At 54.8% G+C, this 20,589-nt stretch overlaps 3 protein-coding genes across 5 annotated transcripts in view; 1 reads left to right on the top strand and 2 right to left on the bottom strand.

Annotated features, from left to right (window-relative positions):
• EDC3 (enhancer of mRNA decapping 3) overlaps positions 1–2,611 on the bottom strand; it is a 28,118-nt gene extending 25,507 nt beyond the window's left edge. Inside the window, exon 1 of one of the 3 annotated variants that reach the window (XM_074880465.1) lies at positions 2,538–2,611. The gene's annotated coding sequence lies outside the window, so the exon portion shown is untranslated. The remainder of the gene's footprint in view (positions 1–2,537) is intronic. The other 2 variants (XM_074880464.1, XM_074880466.1) reach the window with 2 other exon arrangements.
• Positions 2,612–4,725: 2,114 nt separating this feature from the next.
• On the bottom strand, positions 4,726–10,768 carry LOC141948117 (cytochrome P450 1A4-like). Its single transcript, XM_074880171.1, has 7 exons — positions 10,741–10,768; positions 8,944–9,809; positions 8,602–8,728; positions 8,240–8,329; positions 8,028–8,151; positions 7,377–7,463; positions 4,726–6,162 (listed from the first exon to the last, which is right to left on the bottom strand). The coding sequence occupies exons 2-7, from the start codon at positions 9,799–9,801 to the stop codon at positions 5,856–5,858; spliced, it is 1,593 nt and encodes a 530-aa protein (XP_074736272.1). The 5' UTR covers positions 9,802–9,809; positions 10,741–10,768; the 3' UTR covers positions 4,726–5,855.
• A 4,205-nt stretch (positions 10,769–14,973) lies between these two features.
• Positions 14,974–19,117, top strand: LOC141948105 (cytochrome P450 1A5-like). The gene is made up of 7 exons (XM_074880136.1): positions 14,974–15,112; positions 15,727–16,593; positions 17,034–17,160; positions 17,710–17,799; positions 17,888–18,011; positions 18,377–18,463; positions 18,692–19,117. The coding sequence occupies exons 2-7, from the start codon at positions 15,736–15,738 to the stop codon at positions 18,996–18,998; spliced, it is 1,593 nt and encodes a 530-aa protein (XP_074736237.1). The 5' UTR covers positions 14,974–15,112; positions 15,727–15,735; the 3' UTR covers positions 18,999–19,117.
• Positions 19,118–20,589: the final 1,472 nt, after the last annotated feature.

Consider the following 20,589-nt stretch of genomic DNA (forward strand, 5'->3'; position numbering starts at 1 on the left):
CTGCACATACAAATGAAAAGCACCTTTAAGGGAACAGACGGATACAGAGGGGCGGGGGGGGAAAAACCCCTAATGCTGGAGTTCAGGACAAAAATGTTCATGCTCTCCAGAGCCACAGTATTACTGCCACAATTAGATAAATGAAAAAAGAAAGTTGCACTCCTTCCCAGCATCAAGTTCTACCAGAATACGGGGGGAAAATTCACTTGGTTTAGTTATACAGTCCCACATAATTCCCTCAATTTTGATGCTTGACTGAACTTGTATCAACACACTTTGAAGCAGCTAAGCGCATCTTTTGATCCGAGATTTCTTCCTCCAGACAAAGAACACAGGAAGATGACAGGCTCACTAGCATCATGGTAGCGCAAAAGAGCTGACAAGCTCATAAATGAAAATGACTACCGTATATATTCGCCTGTCATGCTGTAATCAACAGTAAGAGGGAGAACACTTGATATTTACTATAAGGAACACAAAGACAGAAAGCACAGAAGATAACCCAGGAAGATTAACATCAATATATAAACCACATTTCTGTGAGAGTCATTTTAATTCTCTTCAAGCCCTTCCTGTTCTGAGCTTCTTGGGAAAAGATGCAAGGAAAAAAACCCTGGCAATAACTAGGAGGCATGCATGTTAGCAGAAAAAAACCTCACTTCCCCCAACTTTCAGGGGATTGAAAACAGGGGATGCTTCAAAGGGAAGCAAACACTAAATTTGGTCACTAAGCCATAAATTTGTCAGGACCAGCCTCCTCTCTTTCCTGTTTCTGTGTATTTATATTAACCCATGATAACAACGTCTGGATTCCAAGATGACGGCTGATAAAAAGCACTTTCAAAAAGACAGGTAACACATTGCCAAGTATCTGCAGTAAAACTAAAATTTCATTCCCTTTTCTGCTTTTTGTATCTCTCTTTGAAAACAAGGGAAAGATTTCAGTACACATCACCATCTTACGAGGATTCTTCCAAAAATAAGAGCCTCCTTTTACCAAGAAAAAAAAATAAAATCTGTGTTTGCATGCAAACATTAACAAGGAAAACTCCTCAGCTCAGAGGATCTCATTCTACTACTTTGTGTGCAAATCATTTAGAAGAGGGAATGAACTACACGTGCAGTGAATGATTTACTTCATCACACGAGAAACATGAGCACATTTCTTTGTTTACATACACCTGGGAAGTCAAGCCTGCTGTCTAATATTCTGGGCTTTTGTCATACAACTCACAGATATCTTATATTCCCCCCCATCTCTTATTTCAAGTGTGTATTACTGGTATGCCTGACATTCTTGCAAGTTTTAAGAGAAAGTCACAGAATCACAGAATCATCTCGGTTGGAAGGGACCTTGAAGATCATCTAGTGCAACCGTTAACCCAGCACTGACAGATCCCAACTACACCAGATCCCTCAGCGCTATGTCGATCCACCTCTTGAACACCTCCAGGGATGGGGACTCCACCACCTCCCTGGGCAGCCCATTCCAACGCCTGACTACCCGTTCTGTAAAGAAATACTGACTAATATCCAGTCTAAACCTTCCCTGGCACAATTTGAGGCTATCCCCTCTTGTCCTATCACTTATTACTGGATTAAATAGACTCATCCCCCCTCTCTGCACCCTCCTTTCAGGCAGTTGTAGAGGGTCATGAGGTCTCCCCTCAGCCTCCTCTTCTCCAGACTAAACCCCCCCAGTTCCCTCAGCCGCTCCCCATCAGACCTGTGCTCCAGACCCTGCACCAGCTCCGTTGCCCTTCTCTGGACACGCTCGAGTCATTCAATGGCCTTTTTGGAGTGAGGGGCCCAAAACTGAACCCAGTCATCGAGGTGCAGCCTCACCAGTGCTGAGTACAGGGGCAAGATCCCTTCCCTGTCCCTGCTGGCCACACTATTGCTGATACAAAAGTCAAGCTTACTCAAACATGCATGCAACACTTGAATAAACAATTTATAAGCAATAACTTAGCACATGATGAGTTAATAGCTTTGCACACTGGGCACTGCTGCTTGAGAAGATGCCACCGTGCATATTCTCCCTAGCTGAAAGGTGAGTTAGCACTGAGCTGGCATCACTCCTTTACGAGGAAAGCAGTCACCGAGCCTACCCTCTCTGCACCTGAGAGACAAGCTGCCATGAGGTGTCTGCTCCCAGCAGGGCTCGTCTCCCCGGGCTGGGTCAGGGCGGGCTGCCTCCAGCCCCACAAATAAACACAGGGCCCCCACAGCCCGCGCCTGCGGGGACCCCGCCAAGAGCCGGCCTGCTGAGGCTTGGAGTCCAGGGAGGGGTGGCGCTCAGCCCAGCCCCCACAGGCCTTCTCCTCCACGGGCCTTCCCCTCCCCAGCCGTCCCCTGGCCCCAGCCTCCCCACGGCGGCCCCGGCCAGGCCAGGGAGGGCCTGGCGCCACGGCCGCGCTTCACGGGAGGGCCGGGCGAGGCCCAGGCCCCTACCGAGGGGTCTCTTCCCGGCCCGCTCCCGCCGGACCCCTCGGGGTGAGGGGCCGGGGGGGGAAGGGAGCGGGGGGCCGTCTCACCTGCACCCACCGCTCGCTCCCGCCTCACCCGCGGCCTCTCCACCGCAGCGACGCTCGGCGCTTCGCTCACTTCCGGCCGCGCACCCCGCCCAGGAGCGGCGCTCCAGCCACCGCGGGCACCATAGAGAGGCGTCGCGGTGGGGCCGAGGCTTCGGCGCATGCGCAGTCCCGCCGCGCTCCGGGAGCCGCCGGCCGCGCTCCACGCATGCGCGGGGGGAACCCGCCCGGCCGGGGGGTTCCTGCGGTGTCTGTCGCCCTGCCGTCACCCGGCCGCCATCTCCATCCCACCCCCGTGACTGCTGATACATGGCCGCCCCAACACCGTCAGCGCCATCTCCCCTCCGTCACCGCTGCCACACGGCCTCCCTCGCCGCCGTGGCCTCCATCGTGTCTCCACCGCCTCTGTGACCTCTCTCACCCTGCCATCACACGTCCTCCATCGCAAATCCGTCACCTCCATCCCACCATCATCACCTCCGTCATATCTGTGTCGCTGCTGCCACGCGTCTTCTGTCATTTCTCCATCGCTCCCATCATTGGTTCCAAATGTTCTCCATCACCTCTGTCACACCTGCAGCCATCCCCTCTGGGAGCTCCATCACACCTCCGTCATCGCCGTCACGCCTCCGTCATACCTACCGCACCTCCACCACCTTCATCACCTCCGTCACACCTCAACTGCACCTTCATCACTTCACAGAATCACAGAATCATCTCGGTTGGAAAAGCCCTTGAAGCTCCTCCAGTCCAAGCATGAACCTCACCCTGACCGTTCCCAACTCCACCAGATCCCTCAGCGCTGGGTCGACCCGACTCTTCAACCCCTCCAGGGATGGGGACTCCCCCCCTGCCCTGGGCAGCCCATTCCAACGCCCAACAACCCCTTCTGTAAAGAAATCCTTCCTAAGAGCCAGTCTGACCCTGCCCTGGCGCAGCTTGAGGCCATTCCCTCTTGTCCATCACCTCCCTCCAACTCACCGGCAGAAGCACGAACACATTCAACTCCCACTTTCTCCTCAGCACCATTAAAATCAGCTTTTCCCCCCTCCAAAGCCAGAGGCTGTTTTGCTCATTACTTGGAGGAAGGAGTGGGTGGGGTGCTGGATCCATGCGCCAGCTGACCTTCCCGAGCTAAACGACAGGCTGTGCTGGGGACACTAATTAAAAACAAAATCATTATGATAGCAGTTGGTAACAATAACGTGAACAAGGTCACTGTGGGAGGAAGGCTCCTCTTCTCAAGAGCAGCCTTTCTGTGGCACAGCCACAAAATTAAAAATAACTCTGTGGTACAATGGGTGGCACCATTAAAAAACCACTGAATTATGTCCCAGTGATGGATGGAGTAAAATATTAATCTTCCTGCACTTATTTTGATTTTATTCTTGTGCGGGGTGAGAGTACCTCACACCACAGAGCATCCCAGGGCAGGGATTTGGGGAGGAGCACACTTTTCAGCAGAAGAGTGACTTTTGCCAAGATCCCTGATATTATATCCCGGTTCAAGGGCTTGGCTAAACATTTACACCTCATGAAAACGTGTCTGTAAGACAAGAGCAGTTTCCTGCCCCACAAAGCTGGAAACTCTGGAGGGCTGGTCCCTGCAGGGATGCCACTTCAGGTATGCACAGACCCCAATTTTCTATATACTCCCTTATTGTTTGCATGGCAATTTAATGTTTATTGCCCTTTTTTTTTTTTTTAAGGGAAGTTATGCAAGCCTCAGAAATAATCATGTTCTGAGACAGGGAAGCACGGATCAGGCGATGGCCTGAAGCATCGCTCTGTGGATCACCTCCCTGAGAGTTGTGAAAGGCTGTTTTGAAGCCATTGATTTTTTTTTTTTTTTTTTTTCCCAGGGATAGAAGGGCTAGTCCTGATTTTTAATGAAATCCTGAACTGAACTGGAGCTTGGCATCATCTCTTAGCAAATGCCAGCTGACGCTTTAGCTTCTCTATATACACAGGGAGAAGACCAGAGCCATCACCAATAAAGACTAAAAACTCCCCCTAATGCCACTGGTGTCACAGCCCTGACAGTAAAGGAACAGCCCGTTCATGTCCCCATAGGAAAAACCCTGATCCAACATATCCAAGTCAGATTTTTAAGGATGATAGAGAGGTGTGGGGTGTGTCCCCTCCAAAAAAAAATTTTTCCCAGTGGAATAAAACCAGCAAGAAACTTAAGGAACTTTCATATAAGTATTTATTGAGTTAGAAATAGTGTGCAATTTATATCCCAGCATATGGATCTGTTCCACACAGGTACAAACAAGCAGGAATCACTGCTCTGTTTGCCATGAGAATTCACCTTCACGCTGGCTAAAGCGGACTGCAACGTAAGGCAGTGCATTTTCTGCAGTCCTCAAACCCTTGCTCTTTCACTAGTTTGAATATAGAAATCTATTGCTTGGTTTTTTTTTTAAAAAAAAAAAAAGTTAAAAGCAGCAAATACATAGTCTGAAAGCCAGAAGTGTTCTACTGTGCCTCTTACTGCTTCTTATCCCTTATTCTCAGTCCTTTGATATTTTCCAGGCGGCTTCTTGTTAGGAGTTTAGCTAATATCTCAGCCTGTGAACAGCACTACTTATGGATATTTTTGTTTTTTCCCTAGTAGGCTGTCACCAAGGATTGGTAGAAACACTCAGGGATTCATTTCATGAATTTACATTGAGGGAATTTAGCTGTACGAGGGAGCACCCAGAACGGGTCCACTCGAGATGGGTGCTGGCACAGGGGTAGGTCTGGCCTTCGCATCACCTCGAGAGCCCTTCAGAAGGCACCTGGAGCATCAGGGAGAGCCTGTTCCCATCAGCATAAGGAGATGAAGGCTTTGCAAACAGCTCTGCCAAACAAGCTTGAAAGTTTTTCACCCTGTGGGAAAAGACTGGCCAGGTTTCTCAGGGAAGAACCTGCAGGTTTATTCCTGATTGGTGGATGAAGGGAGTTGCCCATGGCAGCTCCGGCTCTACCCGTGGCTCTGGGCAGGGCGAGGACACCCCTACTGTCATCCCACACCGTTTCTCCCAGCCCAAAGCACCCTCCTCCCCACCGCAGGGCTGCGGTTCCCCTGGACCTCCCCAAGAGGGATGAGCTTTTCTGCAGGCAAGGGCAATGAAGCTGGCTAGGGGGGCTGCGAGGAGCCCGACAAAGCTGGCTTTGTTCCTCCCCGCTCGCATTTACATGAGATGATGAAGCCTCCAGTGAAACGACACAGCGAGGGGCTGTGCTAGCTTCTAGAAAGCGTCAGCAAAAAGCAGGCTGAGTGTCCAACTGAGGGCTGGCTTTCTTCTGCAAAGCGGTGCTTCCTCCTGCAGCTTATGGAGAGCTCTTCATGGGGAAACGCTTCTTAATCTGGAAGCACTCGCATTTCTTGTATTTCATTGTCAGTCCGTACTGAGGAGTGATGTCCACCTCCTCCCCAGGGCGGAGGCTGAACTCCAGCTGCTGCAGCATAGTGGCCAAGAAGAGGAAGACCTCCCACCGGCCAATGGACTCCCCGATGCATCGCCTCTTTCCCAAGCCAAAAGCCAGCACTTTGTCGCTCTCTGTCCTGCTTATTTCAGTCCCCGCGGCATTAAGGAACCGCTCAGGGTTGAACGTTGAGGGGTCCTTCCAAAGCTTCCTGGAGCAGAAAAGAGACACACCTGAGGAAACCATTTTCACCCATTGTGATGGGGACAGCAATCAAAAAAACTCCTCGCAGAGAAGCATTGCAATGCTTTCTCATGTCACCATTCAAACACTTTGGCAACCTCTATCCCTGATGCCAACTACATGTCAGACCCCATCAGCTCAGTCTGTTGAAACCTCTTTCAAATTCAGATGGTGTTTGCCTGTGCAGATACCAGAGACAGATTTAATTCAGCATGCAATAGCTAGAGATCCTGCAGTTTCAGCCAAAAAGAGAGCACAGAAATCAGTCAGCAGCTCTTAGAAAAGGAAGGATGGAGACCTGAGGGTTTTCCCACCTTGAATCCTCCCAGCAAAACTTCCCAGACTGTCCCAGCTCAGCTGCTGGGAAGTGTCAGATGGGGTTTTCCAGTGTCTTAGCTGCAAATTTCTGCTTGGATATGGGGAATCTTCTCTGGCCCTAAAGGCAGCGTTCCCACTGCAATGCTCACCAGCATATGCAGGAGCAGAAGGAATACTGTAATGTTTCTGTGCTGCTGGGCTATTAGGATACAAACATCTTGAGTTTCTGATCCAAAATACCTGATATGGGAACCACCTTCTGTATCAAGCCTTAGTCAACCTACTCCCCTGCTCCCGAAAGGTCTCTGCTGGAGAGCAGTGGAGGGGTAAGATGGGGCTTTGGTTTCCAGATTCACTTCATTCACCAAAGCTGATTATCATCAATAACGACATGAGCCTATTGAGTTTAATGAGAGTCACGTCAGGACATTTTTCTCCCTGAAAGAGGGAACCAGGCAGTTCCTGTTGAGCACATCCAGAGCCATCAACCCCAGTCACAAGAGCTGCTTGGCAGGAGGATCTACCGATTCCTGATTATTCAGCAGCCCAAGCTGTCAACCCTCACGCATATGTGGAAAGTCCAGAGCATTGAGGATATCACCATGTTACTGCACACAAATTGGGTAAGCCTTGGTGTTGGGAAACTGCTGAACCAGTGACCAAGTCAACACAGAGCATCTCCATGCCCAGGAGAGCCAAGGCTGGACTCAGCATCAAACCCACACAGTCTTTGCTCCGATCTGCCTTCTCCTGCCTTCACAACCAACTCAGATTTTGGGATGTTACTCTAAAGGATCAGAGTGATCTTAATGCCAAGCAAAGCCATCGCATCCCGGAGAAGCACAGGGGATTTGGTATACTCACTCATCATGATTCACTTGCCACTGGTTGATAAACACGCAGGTATCCTTGGGGATGTAATAGCCATTCAACGCCGTCGCTTTTGTCGTACTGAAAGAAATACAGGTGGGGGGGAGGAGAAGTTAAGAAGAGAGCCGCAGCTTCATGGCAAAACAAAACTTGGCAACTCCTAAGGGTGTTTCATTTTCAATGCCCTATTTGTACTCTTAGGACTGGCTAGAAAATACCCCAGTTTGTATTTGGGAGACTGAATAGTCTTCCTCAAACAGAAAGCTTCCAGTTTCAAGAAGCTGGATGAGTTGTGATGTGGTTTCTCCCAAGGCAGGGGGAAATATAAACCCAGGGATGTTTGCCATCCCCCCACTAGTAAAGGCTTTGGACTAAAACTGCCCTCAAAGCAAAGGATTCGATCCCAGGAGGGCAGCAAGTCAGGAAGCTGCCAGCACCGAGGGCAGCAGATGCAGCCACAGGCCCCAGCACTATCAGTGAGTATGAAAACCATGGGGAGCTTTAACATCAGTAATTCAGGCTGTGCACTGGAATATTTCCCCATAGCAGGGATCGATTCCCAGGCAATTATCTGCCTAAATGGCACCTCCCAGAAAACCACTCCAAAAAAACCCCAAATAACATGTCAGCCGCTCCAGCCCATACCTGTGCGGGATGGTGAAGGGCAGGAAGGAGGAGTGCCTGAACATCTCCAGGATAAAGGCTTCTGTGTAGGGCAGCGTGCCCCGGTCCGACAGCCTCGGTCTCCTCTCCCAGCCGATGGTCTGGTCTGCGGGAGGTCAAGAGGAGGGAGCAGGTTGGGGTCAGCCCTGGCCAGAGAGGTTTTGGCCCTGGAGGAAGTAGGTTCATGGACTCACCTAGTTCTTCCTGGATCTTCTTCTGGACATTGGGGTACAAGGCAACATACATGAGGCTCCAGGATAAGGCAGTTGCCACAGTGTCAAAGCCTGGATGGACATGCAAAAGGCATCTAATTACCAAAAGAGGACAGGTGAGTGGGTATTTACAGATGCCATCACTCTAGCTGTTTGCCTTGGAGCAGTTCCCCCATCAGCTGTCACTGAAAAGCCATCTGCTCTGGTCATAGCTCGGGAGGGCACCTGAGAGCCCAGCAGCAGCTCCAAACACCCAAGCGTGGCCAGGATCTCACCCCAACAGCTCCAGCTCCCCCCGCCCCGGGCTCCCGGCAGCAAGGCTTTACGCTCAGAAATGTTCTCACCTGCCCCAAAGAGGTCATTGACAATGCTGATGATCTTCTCATTGGAGATTGAGACACGGGCATCCTCCCCCACACCCTTCTCCTGGCAGTGCTCAATCAGCGAGTCTGTGATGTCCCGGATGTGCTCCTGGGGAAGAGACAGTGGGTCAAGGACACCCAGGACGGGGGAAACCTCCCCCAGGCAGTGCTGGCTCCTAGGGGGATTAACTGCAGATTGGAGAGCGCCAAGGAGCTTTCCTGGGCGGAGGTGGGGGGACAAAGGAGTACCTTCTTCCCCCCCATTGCCAGACAGGCAGCACCTCTGGCAGTTGTAGGCATCTCTACCCACATCCGAGCTCTTACCTTATCAAAGCTGGTATAATGCTCCTGGACAATTTTTTGCACAAAGAAGCTGAAGCGCCTGTTGATGTCCTTAAAGAGCTGCATGGTGCGGCTGGGAAGATACTGGAGCACGGGGATGAAGTCAGCGGGGTTGCCAGAAGCAGCCACATCACCAAATTCATTGCTGAGGTTCACTATCTTGAGCAGCTCTTGGTCATTGTGGTCGTAACGCTTGCCAAAGCACATGGCACAGATGACGTTGGCCACAGAGACCACCAGGTACCGGTTAAGGTCAAAGCTCTTCTCCTCATCCATCAGCTGCAGGAGCTTGGTGACCAGGTAGTCAGCCTCCTTAGAGACGTGCTCCTCCAGGAGGCAGGTGGAAGAGGAGGTGGGGCTGGGGGCGATGGAGAAGGTCTTCAGGGCGTTCTGGGCCAGCTTTCGGCGGGCTTTCCACACCTCCCCTGAGTCAGGGCTGAAGGCCAGGCTCTGGCCATTCGAAATGTATTGGAAGCTGTGGAGGTCCGGGCGCCCCATGAAGTCATCTCCTTGCTTCACCAGGGCTTGCTTGATGGTGTCCAACCCGCTCAGCACCAGCACGGGCCGGGTGCCGATCCTGACCTCCATCACATCCCCATACTTCTGGCTCAGCCTGGTCAGGGCCAGGTGCGTGTCCTTCCTCAGCTCCAGCACGTTGCCGAGGATGGGGTAGCCTCTGGGTCCTGGGGGGCTCTTCAGCCCCTGGGGTACGTGCTGCCGGAGGGACTGGATGAGCAGGAAGACCAGGCAGAAGACGGCAGCCACGAGGAGGACCTCGGTGGCTGAGACAATGCCTTGGCTTCCCACCAGTGACATCGCAGCCTTCATCGCTGCTGGCATGTAGGAACCTTAATAATAAACCAAAGAGGCTTTATGAAGAGGGGAAGGTCTGTGGAACACCTCTAGTTTGAGATGTTCTTAGTAGCAACCACACAGGACTGTGTGCAGGAAAGCTGGGCTTAACTTGGGATGCAGAGCTGCATCGGTTTTCTGCACTTTAGGATACTGCTTGCACTTAAAAGCAGTTTTTTGCTCGCCAGGAGTGAAACGAATCGGTCCCACAGCTTTTTCTCAGTGTGCCAGGGAAGATGTGCTCTCTTAACTACGGGACCTTTCCTTTTCTACTGCAGAGTTTTCCAGAGTTTTTGACTATAGGAGAGCTGAATCCTCCTGATTCGAGTCATCTGGTTGCTCATGCCAAGCCTCCACTTGCCGGCAAACTAAATACAGCGTTGCCACAAATCTTCCTAAAGATCAATGGCCACAAAAGGTAACTGTGGCTGTAGCATGCGACCAGGAGGCTGTGGGCACCCTGCTCCCAGCTCCATCGGAAATACCTCAGAAAACTCTTGAGCCAGGGGTAGGAAGAGGCTGGGTCTGAAATCCCACCTCCCCTTGGGTTTGGCAGGGTGCTACAGCCACCCACGGGACACCCAGGTCCCACGGGGTGAGCAGCCTGGGGGGCTGCTGGGACCCCCGCACCCCCGTGGGTGCAGCCCAGTTGGGACCCCCTCCTAGCCCAGGGCTGTGGATCGTGGCCACCTCAGGGCGAGAGGGGCCGTGGGACAAGAGTTACCTCCAGGACACCCCAGAAATCACCTTCTGACAGCTCCAGGAAGGATGCTACGGGAGATTTGGGGAGCCAGAGAGGGGGAACACCCTGCAGCAGGGCACCCCCCGGCTTTCCATCCCTCGGGGGGAAGCTGGAAGTGCCGCCGGCAGCTCTCCATCCTCCGGGCAGAGCCGTGCCCGGCAGCGGGCAGCCCCGCAGGTACTCACCTCCGGAGCGGGGCGGCTGGGGGCCCGATCCTCCCGGCAGGTACCCCGCTCGCCCTTCGCTCCTGCTTTATATGCATCGCCGCTCGCCCTGATTGGCCCGGCAACCTCCCGTCACGTGACCGAAGCCTAATCAAAGCTGACGTGCGTCCAAACTCCTCAATAACTACCCCGGACCCCCCCACACCCCCACACCCTCCCCCCCCGCGGTGGCAGGAGAGGGGTCGCTCAGCCCCACCCCACGCGTGGCCCCGCTCCCCTGCGTGTCCCCGCTGGGGAAGCTGCCAGGCGGCGGGCGGAGGCGGGGGGGTCCCGACGGGTCGGGAGGGGGGTGCCGGTGCCGCCCGTGGGTTCCAGACCGGGGGGGGACATCGCGTGCGAAGCGGGCGGGATGTTTGGGCAACCCGCGCCGCCCCGGTCACTCCAGTCACGCTACCGGCAGGATCTTAAAGGCGCCGGTCCCGCGCCCCGGGTCCCTCCCCGACCCCCCCGGGCAGCGCCCTGGCTCCGCTGCGCCCCCCCCCCACCCCCCGCAGCTTTCGCTGCGGGCACCCGGCTCCATCCAGCCCCCCGGTCGCCGGTGCCCGCAGCCCCTGAGCGTCCCCGGTGTCCGAAGTCGCGGGGCGAGCGGGAGCGTGGGAAAATAGCCCCGGTGTGCGCCGTGCCGGGTGGGAGGGGGGATTCACTCCCCCACGGGGCTCCCCGAACACGCAGGGATGAGCGTGGACCACCCTCCCCACCGCGGTGCTGTAGCGGTCCGCCCCCTCGGCGGGGGCTTGCCGGTCCCTCCGCCGGTGCTCCCCGGTAAAGCAGCGGGAGGAGAGCCGGGGGGTTCAGCGGATCCGTGTCCCCCCCGCCCCACGCTGCGGGGCAGCTCTGCTGGCCCACAGCCCGGATCGCCTTCCCGTGGGGAAGGGGGCGGCGGGGGAGCCCCGGGGGTCACAGCTCTCGCTGCCCCGGCCCGGTTAAAGATTGTCCAGGTTTGCGTGAGAAGCGGCCGTGCCCTCTGTCACCTCCTGTCCCCTGGGCACAGAGCGGCCCGGGGGTCAAGACGGCGCGGGGATGGGGCAGAGGGTGCAGCCGGAGGTGGGGGTCACGTCGGGGGCGGGGGGATGCTCGGGGGACCAAAAAGGCAGAGTTCACAGCTCCAGCCCCCCCATCCCGGACCCCGTGGGGTGACAAGCCAGGACCTGCCCTTCAGGAAGGACAAGGGGGACCAGCCCGCACCCCAAATCTCGCCCCCTCCACCCGCATCCCGGTCCCCAGCCCGGCCACAGCGAGAGGGGAGAGCGGCCGGGGGTCCCGCCCCGCCGGGGGGTCCCAGAGGTGGCATTGGGGACATCGCGTGCGAAGGGGCTCCGGACAGACCCGGGAGGGTTGTCCCGGTCACTCGCAGTCACGCTATGGGTGGGTGGGGGGGGAAATGGCTTTTAAAGGACCAGGGCGGTGGCCCCACGTCCAGCAGCCTGGCCCGGGGTCAAGGCGGCGCCGGAGCAGCTCAGGATCAGCCCCCCTCGGCTGGCTGGGGGCGGGGGGGGCTCCCCGGCAGCGGGTACACCGTCGGGGGTAACGGGGCTGCATCCCCTCTGCCCCGGGATGCTGCCATCACCTGCAAGGGGACAGCAGCCCCCACTGCCACTTGTGTCCCCCTCGATAGGACACAGACATCCCAGCCCTCTCCAGCCACGGGGAGTCGGGGAGAGGGCAGTTTCCCACCGTGCAAAGGCGGGGGGGGGGGGGCGGGGGCTGTCAGTCGTGCCACTGCAAATGTCCCCTTTTGGGTCCGGGGGACACTGAAAGGTGCCCCAGGCAGCTCCGACGGTCCCAGGCAGGGCTGTCCGTCCCCAGGGGACTCGCTCTGCAAATGTCCCCCACTCTTGTCTTTCCCCGCGGCTGGGGAGAGGGACTGCTTGGGACACACGGACCACGCAGGACACATCGATGTGTCCGTCAAGCCCAGGCGGAGATGTCCCCACGCACGCACGCTCGCACGCACCGCGGCACCTCGTAAAACACGTGCGGGCACCCACGCCCACAGCTCCCCGCGATCCCACGTCCCTCCTGTCCCGCTGCGCTCGCACAGGCGGGGGGGCGGGTGGGCATTCACCCCATCTATAGGTGCCCCTGTACAGGCGTGTTACCGCACGTACAGGCTCCACACACACACTGCCCATACAGTGCTGATGCGCATCCGTGCTCTCCTGTAGCGCGCACACGTGTATTTTAACACTCTCGTGTGCACGGACACGCTCCGTGTTTCTTGTCTGTGCGTAAATAACTCACTCGCCTACAAATGCGCAGCAGATTTGGGCTCTTTGCACGTGTTCACACACCCACGTGCTCTGCCACACGTGCACACGCCTGCAGGCACCCTCGTCCTCTTGCTCGCGTGTGTATATCCTTGCACACGCATGCTGGCACGACCACGCTGACAAACCCACGGGCACGCAGCCGGGATCCTCCCCGGAGCACTGACCCGCGGTGGGAAGCAAGATGTATCCACGAGCACTGGCAGGAGCATGAGAGTCCTGCCAAGGGCCGAGGTCCGGCAGCGGCTCGCTGGCTGCCCCCCCCGGCCAGCTCTGGGGAGCCAAGGGCTCAGCGAGGGGCGGTGGCCGGGGTGGGTGCCCGGCGTTGGGTGACAATATATTTGGGGCGTGAGGCTGCCTGGCACGCAAGGCGGCAGCTCTTAACGCTGTTCTCATCAGGAGGCACCCTGCCCTCGCAGGGCTTGGCAGCGAGCACGGAGGAGGCTGGGGGGGGGCAAGGAAGGGCATGGGGGGGGGTGGGTGGAAGAGGGGCAGGTGGGTCCCAGGGAACCTCTCTGGAATTCCTGATATGGTGCCAGGACCCTTCCCAGCTTCTCCAGCGCTTTGGGATATGATGGATCAGGAGAGGCTGGCGCAGGTTCCCCGTCAGTGCAAGGCCACCAAGGTCTGAGACGCTGCCTGGGGTGGGGGGTATCAGTCTGCCCCCCCACCCCAAACCCCATGCAATGGAGCCGGGCAGATCCACGGGGATGGGAGAGGCTGTCCGGACCCAGTCAGCGAGGCAGCGCCCTGCTCCTACTAAACCCCAGCCTGCCTCCCCAAAAGCACTCCCAACGTCTTCCTCGCTGGGAGGCATTGTCTGGTGAGGCTGGGACTGGTAGGTCTGCGAGGTGCCTGGCAATTATCAGAATGAATATTAGCAGCCAGGGTTTTGTAACTGTTCTTGCCAAACGTTAATGAACGGCGTCATAGCTATTAATGAGCCCGATTAGACCAGATGTTGAAAGCCTTTATTAAATATTAGCTCAGCTTTTACCTGGGCCAAATTCCCACTGTAGTTTTCAAAGACTAAATGAAACTTAGGGCCAAACCCCAAAGCTCTGGCTCATTCCTGCTTCTCCAGCTCATCCCAGCTGCACTTCCCAAAGCCCTGAATTTTCCTTCAGCTTGAGCAGCAGCCCCACATCTCCTGCCAGGTGCCACACTGTGTTTTCGGAGGGATGAACTGCCCCAGCCTTGCCCTGCACTGCCCCTTTCACCTCTCCTATCTCTCCAGCTCACCTCCTCCCCTCTGCTCCACCACTCCTCTCCCTCGCTGCCTGTTTGCCACGGAGGAGCCAGGGGAAGCGAGCCAGCCGCCTTCTCACGCGAACCTGGGCAATCGTTAACCTGAGTTTGGCTCTGTTGCTGGGACAGAAGGTCCTGCCACCACCAGTCCTGGGGTGCGGGGACCTGCCAGATGATTCCCGGGGATGGAGAGGGCTGTGGCCATGGGTCCCTTCCTGCAAACACATCCCCTCGCTGCTGGAAGCACCTCCAGAGTGGCCATGGAGGTGACAGCCCTCTATGTGTACTGGGAGCAGTCTGGTCAGCCCAGGAAAGGTCTTTGGGGGGAAATGCTGGCACCCACATCCCACAGGACAGCGATGCTGAGAGCGTGTCCTCCATCCTCCGCAGGCCAGGGCTTAGGGACCCCCTTCTGCCTGCCTGTCCTGGGCTCTAGGGCAGGCATGTGCCGTGGGCAGGAGGATAGATCACCATTTGTCCCCCAGAGCCTCTTGGCACTGAGGAAATATCTTCCCTGGCTTCTTGGGCTGGCTCCAGCCAGACTCAGTCCCATTTGTTAATGGATAGCTATTCCCCAGGGCTCTCGTGCCGTGACCCCCCAGAGATAAGCACCCAGCCATGCAACAAGGGGAGCACATATAAAGCTGTGGCCTTCCAGGTGGCAGAGAAGAAGGTCCGGGAGGCAGAAGAAGAAGGTCTGGGCTGCAGAAGAGGATCCCCTCTGCTCCCCAGGGCAGGCAGCTGCCAGACACCCTCTGCCTATCATTGCTGGGACCCACAAGCAGTAAAACCAGCCCTGGTAGAGCAAGGACCTGCAGGTAAGAGACCATGTGTGTGTGTGTGGTTTTGAACAGGGATATAGGACCAGGAAAGTCATATTTGGGTCTGAAGGAGAAATTCATGTGCCAGGCTCTCCCCTCCCTCCCCTGCCCACCCAGCGAGCCGTGTGTTCCTGCAGGGCAGCCCTGTGGCATCCCCGCTCCCCGTGCCCCCACACACTGGTGGTCATCCAGCAGATCCAGCCTCCTGGCTATAGATCCTCACGGAATTGGTGGACATGGGGCCAGCTTCACTGAGGAGTTGCTGTTCCTCTCCTCCTGCCTCCCTGCGCTTTTTTTGGCTGCAGTTTTCTGTGCCTTGTTGCAAACAGACCGTTTCCCCTGGGCAGGAGCCAAGGCTGTGCCAGTGGGTGCTGGGGTCTTCTGCAGGGGAAGGGGCACCATTACAGGCTCTGGAGGGCTGAGGTCACCCTTAAACGATGGCTGGGTTTGGGGTCTTTATAGGTCTCCAGCTTTTCCCCCTTGAAAACCCCAAAGTGCTGCACAGGCAGCTCCATCACCCTTGGTGCCCTTCCTCAGCATCAGAAACACCTGCAGAACTCAACCTCTTGCTAATCCTGGCTCTTTGCCACACTTCTGGTTAATTCCTTTAGGGTTCCTACATGCCAGCAGCGATGAAGGCTGCGATGTCGCTGGTGGGAAGCCAAGGCATTGTCTCAGCCACTGAGGTCCTCCTTGTGGCTGCCGTCTTCTGCCTGGTCTTCCTGCTCATCCAGTCCCTCCGGCAGCATGTGCCCCAGGGGCTGAAGAGCCCCCCAGGACCCAGAGGCTACCCCATCCTCGGCAACGTGCTGGAGCTGAGGAAGGACACGCACCTGGCCCTGACCAGGCTGAGCCAGAAGTATGGGGATGTGATGGAGGTCAGGATCGGCACCCGGCCCGTGCTGGTGCTGAGCGGGTTGGACACCATCAAGCAAGCCCTGGTGAAGCAAGGAGATGACTTCCTGGGGCGCCCGGACCTCCACAGCTTCCGTTATGTTACAGATGGCCAGAGCCTGACCTTCAGCCCCGAATCAGGGGAGGTGTGGAAAGCCCGCCGAAAGCTGGCCCAGAACGCCCTGAAGACCTTCTCCATCGCCCCCAGCCCCACCTCCTCTTCCATCTGCCTCCTGGAGGAGCACGTCTCCAAGGAGGCTGACTACCTGGTCACCAAGTTCCTGCGGCTGATGGATGAGGAGAAGAGCTTTGACCCTTACCGGTACCTGGTGGTCTCTGTGGCCAACGTCATCTGTGCCATGTGCTTTGGCAAGCGTTACGACCACAATGACCAAGAGCTGCTCAATATAGTGAATGTAAGTGAGCAGTTTGGCAATGTGGCTGCTTCTGGCAACCCTGCTGACTTCATCCCTGTGCTCCAGTATCTTCCCAGCCGCACCATGACTTTATTTAAAGATTTCAACAAGCGATTCGTCCATTTCCTGCAGAAGATTGTCAAAGAGCACTACGAAACCTTTAACGAGGTAAGAGCTTGCAGGACCCTCACCTGCACCAGAGGTGCGTCCCCGCTCTCTGCCCCTCTCTAGTAGTGAGTTGTTTTACTTCTTGCAGTCAAGCATCAATGGACATCTACATTCTTGCAGGTATTGCTGCATGTAACAAGTCCAGCTGGAGTCTCCCTCACCTGTAGTCTCTCCATGTGCAGTCCTGCAGTCCTCTTCTCCTCCATGGTCTTGTGTGATAGGGCCAGCTTGTTGGTTGAACATCTGATCTATGCCAAAGGTTCCCTGCAGAACCATCTCCTTGTTTTCATAGGTTCCAAAAGCAGTAGGGACCATGGGGCTGAAAGATGATGTTCTCCAGAGCTTGTATGACCCTAGGCTCCGCTCACATCAGGCTGTTGCTCAGTGACACCCATTCCTCTGCTGGTTGTGCTGCCATGACTTTCTTCTCTTCCTCTCAGAACAACATCCGAGACATCACTGACTCCCTCATTGAGCAGTGCCTGGATAAAAAAGTGGAAGCAAATACTGCCATGCAGATCCCTAAGGAGAAGATCGTCAACCTTGTGAATGATCTCTTTGGAGCAGGTATCTTTTCCCACCAGTCCCTCAGCTACTGCCGATTTTCTCAGGCTCCTTGTGTTATAGCTCTCTCTGACCCATCTTTGTCCAACACCAGGCAGCCGATTTGGGTCTAAGCACTTGTTCTCTTGCTCGCTGGTCTTCCTGGACCTTTCAGGGACACCCCTAGAGACTAGCATGGGACATTAGCTCTGGAAAGAGGCTTCAGGGAAAAGCGAAGGGCACAGCTTATAGCTCAGCCAAGCTTCACAAGCCAGGGTGCCTTTTCCTGGTTGAGGGAGATGTCTATTGACTGATTCATCTTTGAGTTACTCTTGGAAACTCCCCCGATTCCAGAGAAGTTATACAAACCTGACATGACCCAAGGGTAAATCAGGATGATTGAGAGCAGAATATTTTAGCAAAGGATAGAAACCCAAGCCTTACTGTGTGCTGAGGATGTCCTCTGCCTTCTTAGCCATCCAGGACTGCTCCATGTGATGGTTAAGCAGCAAGCCAAGGCCCGTGCCCTGTGTGTTGTACAGACCTCATCTACATGCTTTCCTCTTTGACCAGGCTTTGACACTGTGACAACTGGCCTGTCCTGGAGCCTCATGTATCTCGTGACATACCCCAACATCCAGAAGAAGATCCAGGAAGAACTAGGTGAGTCCATGAACCTACTTCCTCCAGGGCCAAAACCTCTCTGGTCAGGGCTGACCCCAACCTGTTCCCTCCTCTTGACATCCCGCAGACCAGACCATCGGCCGGGAGAGGAGACCGAGGCTGTCGGACCGGGGCACGCTGCCCTACACAGAAGCCTTTATCCTGGAGATGTTCAGGCACTCCTCCTTCCTGCCCTTCACCATCCCACACAGGTATGGGCAAAGGAGGTGGAGGGACAAGGTGGACTCGAGGCATCTCGAGGCAGCCACACGGACAGCAGTGTGGTGAGAGGCAGGGAGATTATTATCAACTTGTAGAACGCTTCACAGGTTGCAAATTGTGGACATGGGGAGCTCACAGCACTTGTGCAGGGCATTGTAGGAGCTCTCAAAGAGCAATTCACTGAAGATACTCCACCCAGCTCAGGTAGGGGTTGCCCAATCCAGCTCACGGACAATGCAACTGCCCCTCATACAGCCATCTCCTTACTTCAGCAGCATTAGGAGCAAACAGTCCCCCGAGGATGCAGAAAAACCTTTTTGCTTCCCAAACTCTTAAGAGTCTTTTCTCTCTTCAGCACGACCAGGGACACAGTGCTGAACGGCTACTACATCCCCAAGGACCGCTGCGTGTTTGTCAATCAGTGGCAAGTGAATCATGACGAGTAAGTACCTTCTGAGGCAGAAAGCCTCCTGCAGTGACATACGGGACCCTTCCCGCAGAGTTATCTTCTTGGGCAGAAGTAGGGGCAACCTGCTTTAAGAGAAAAGGGAGCAGGTGAGCTATTTATTAAATTCAGGGATATTCTTACTGACAGCTCCCACGCTCCAGCATCTCCCCTACACTCGTGGCCAGGGGACACCATCTCAGCACTTGATGTTTTCCCTTCCAGGAAACTTTGGAAGGATCCACTGACCTTCAACCCGGAGCGTTTCCTCAGTGCTGGAGGGACCGAAGTGAACAAAGTGGCTGGGGAGAAGGTGCTGATTTTCGGCCTGGGGAAAAGGAAGTGCATTGGGGAACCCATTGCCAGGTGGCAGGTCTTCCTTTTCCTGTCCACCTTGCTACAGCAGCTGGAGTTCAGTGTCTGCGATGGCAAGAAGGTGGACATGACGCCGCTCTATGGGCTGACCCTGAAGCACAAAAGATGTGAGCACTTCCAGGTCAAGCAGCGCTTCCCCACGAAGAGCATGAACTGAGCAGTGGGCTTATCCATTGCCCAGACATCGCTGGGGGGGCGAAGACCTGGGTGTCCTTGTAGCAAAGCTGGGTCTGGTACAGCTTTACGGGATGATATAGTAAACTGAAGCCTTTGAAACTCCTGTCTTATCTTGTTCTCTTTGTAGCATTTCTTGCCTTTTTCATTTCCCAGCATTTCTAATGTTGGCTGTTCCATCAAATGTTGGCTATTCCATCACATCTGGTCTTAGTATCACAAATCACATTTACGGGGTGTGTGAACTGTCTTTTGCTAGAGGGGAAGGGAAGGTACCCCAAAGCAGTCTATCTGAATACCTTTGGGCTGTATTCTTTTAGAATCGCTCTTAGAGGGCTGAAGGACAGCCAACCCATGCCATAATCCCACAGCCTCCAGCGATGTTTAAGATCTTGGCTGAACTGATGCCCAAAGCTTGGGTGACGAGGAGGATGATGTTTTTGAGGTCTAGCCAGAATCACTATTTCCAGACTAATTGGGACAAGTTTTCACTGGTTGAAATTTACCTTTGCTGTAGATGCATCTGCAGCGAAAAACCCTTGGAAATCTTGGGAAAATGCTAATACTTCTCCAAGTCCTCTAAGGACAGCCTGTTCCCTTGTTTCTACACTATGTTTTTAATTGCCTAAGCTGATTTGTCATGTCACTCTAAGATCCCATTCAGAAGAGGTTTGTCTTTGTCCATAGAGGAGCTCAAAGCACTTCAGTGCCTCTTTGAGAATCTATCAGATAACCTTGCACCACGGGTTCTCCTGCTGCTCAGATTACTTTCTTCAGAAAAATGGGAGGGATCCTTCAAATGAGTGAAGCCTCTCTGGAGGGACCAGTGTGTTGGAGGACTTAAGCCTCATTTACCACAGTAACTGCTGGCCCTGAAGGACATGAAGAAGGACACCTTTACCTCTTACTATTGAGAAAGTCAAGCTGCTGGTATTCTGGACTGGAGCAAGGTTGTTTTCACAACAGGGCAGAGAAGAACAGGACTTCCTCTAACTCAAACCCAAGAGTTTACATTGGCTGCCAGTCAACCCATGCCAGTAGAGCCAGATGCCTCCTTTTCTTCAACTTGCACGCAAAGCCATCTTAGCCAACCCAGCACCTGGCAAGCAATGATACAGGAACAAATATAACCATCCGGTGCAACACGCACTGCTCTTGAATCGGTTCCCATGGGTGCAATCTGCTCAGCCAGAGCCCCAGACCCTGACCAATGAGAGTTCCTTTCAGGTCCAAATACCAATCACTCATCATGCATTGCACAAAAACTTCCAAGAAGAGAGAGAAATGAAAGAGTGTGTTGGGGAAGAAAATGGAGAAGCTGATTGCCCAAGACTTCAGGGAGATTCCAGCTAGCACAGGGAGGTGTTCAGACCCGCTAAACAAGCCTGAATTAAAAGGAGTAACTCTGTCTCTCTGTGTCCAGGTCTTGCCTGGTCACCAATTTGTGGTGAAACACTGACACAGTACAGCCTCAGACCCACGTGAATTCATTGAACCACCCTGAGCAGCTTCACTCTGTGTCCTACTGGCTTTGTCTTCACTGCTTAATGTCATAATCCTGATATTTCAGGAAA

This window comes from Strix uralensis, chromosome 11 (genome assembly GCF_047716275.1).
Source record: "Strix uralensis isolate ZFMK-TIS-50842 chromosome 11, bStrUra1, whole genome shotgun sequence".
Classification (NCBI taxonomy): Eukaryota; Metazoa; Chordata; class Aves; order Strigiformes; family Strigidae; genus Strix; species Strix uralensis.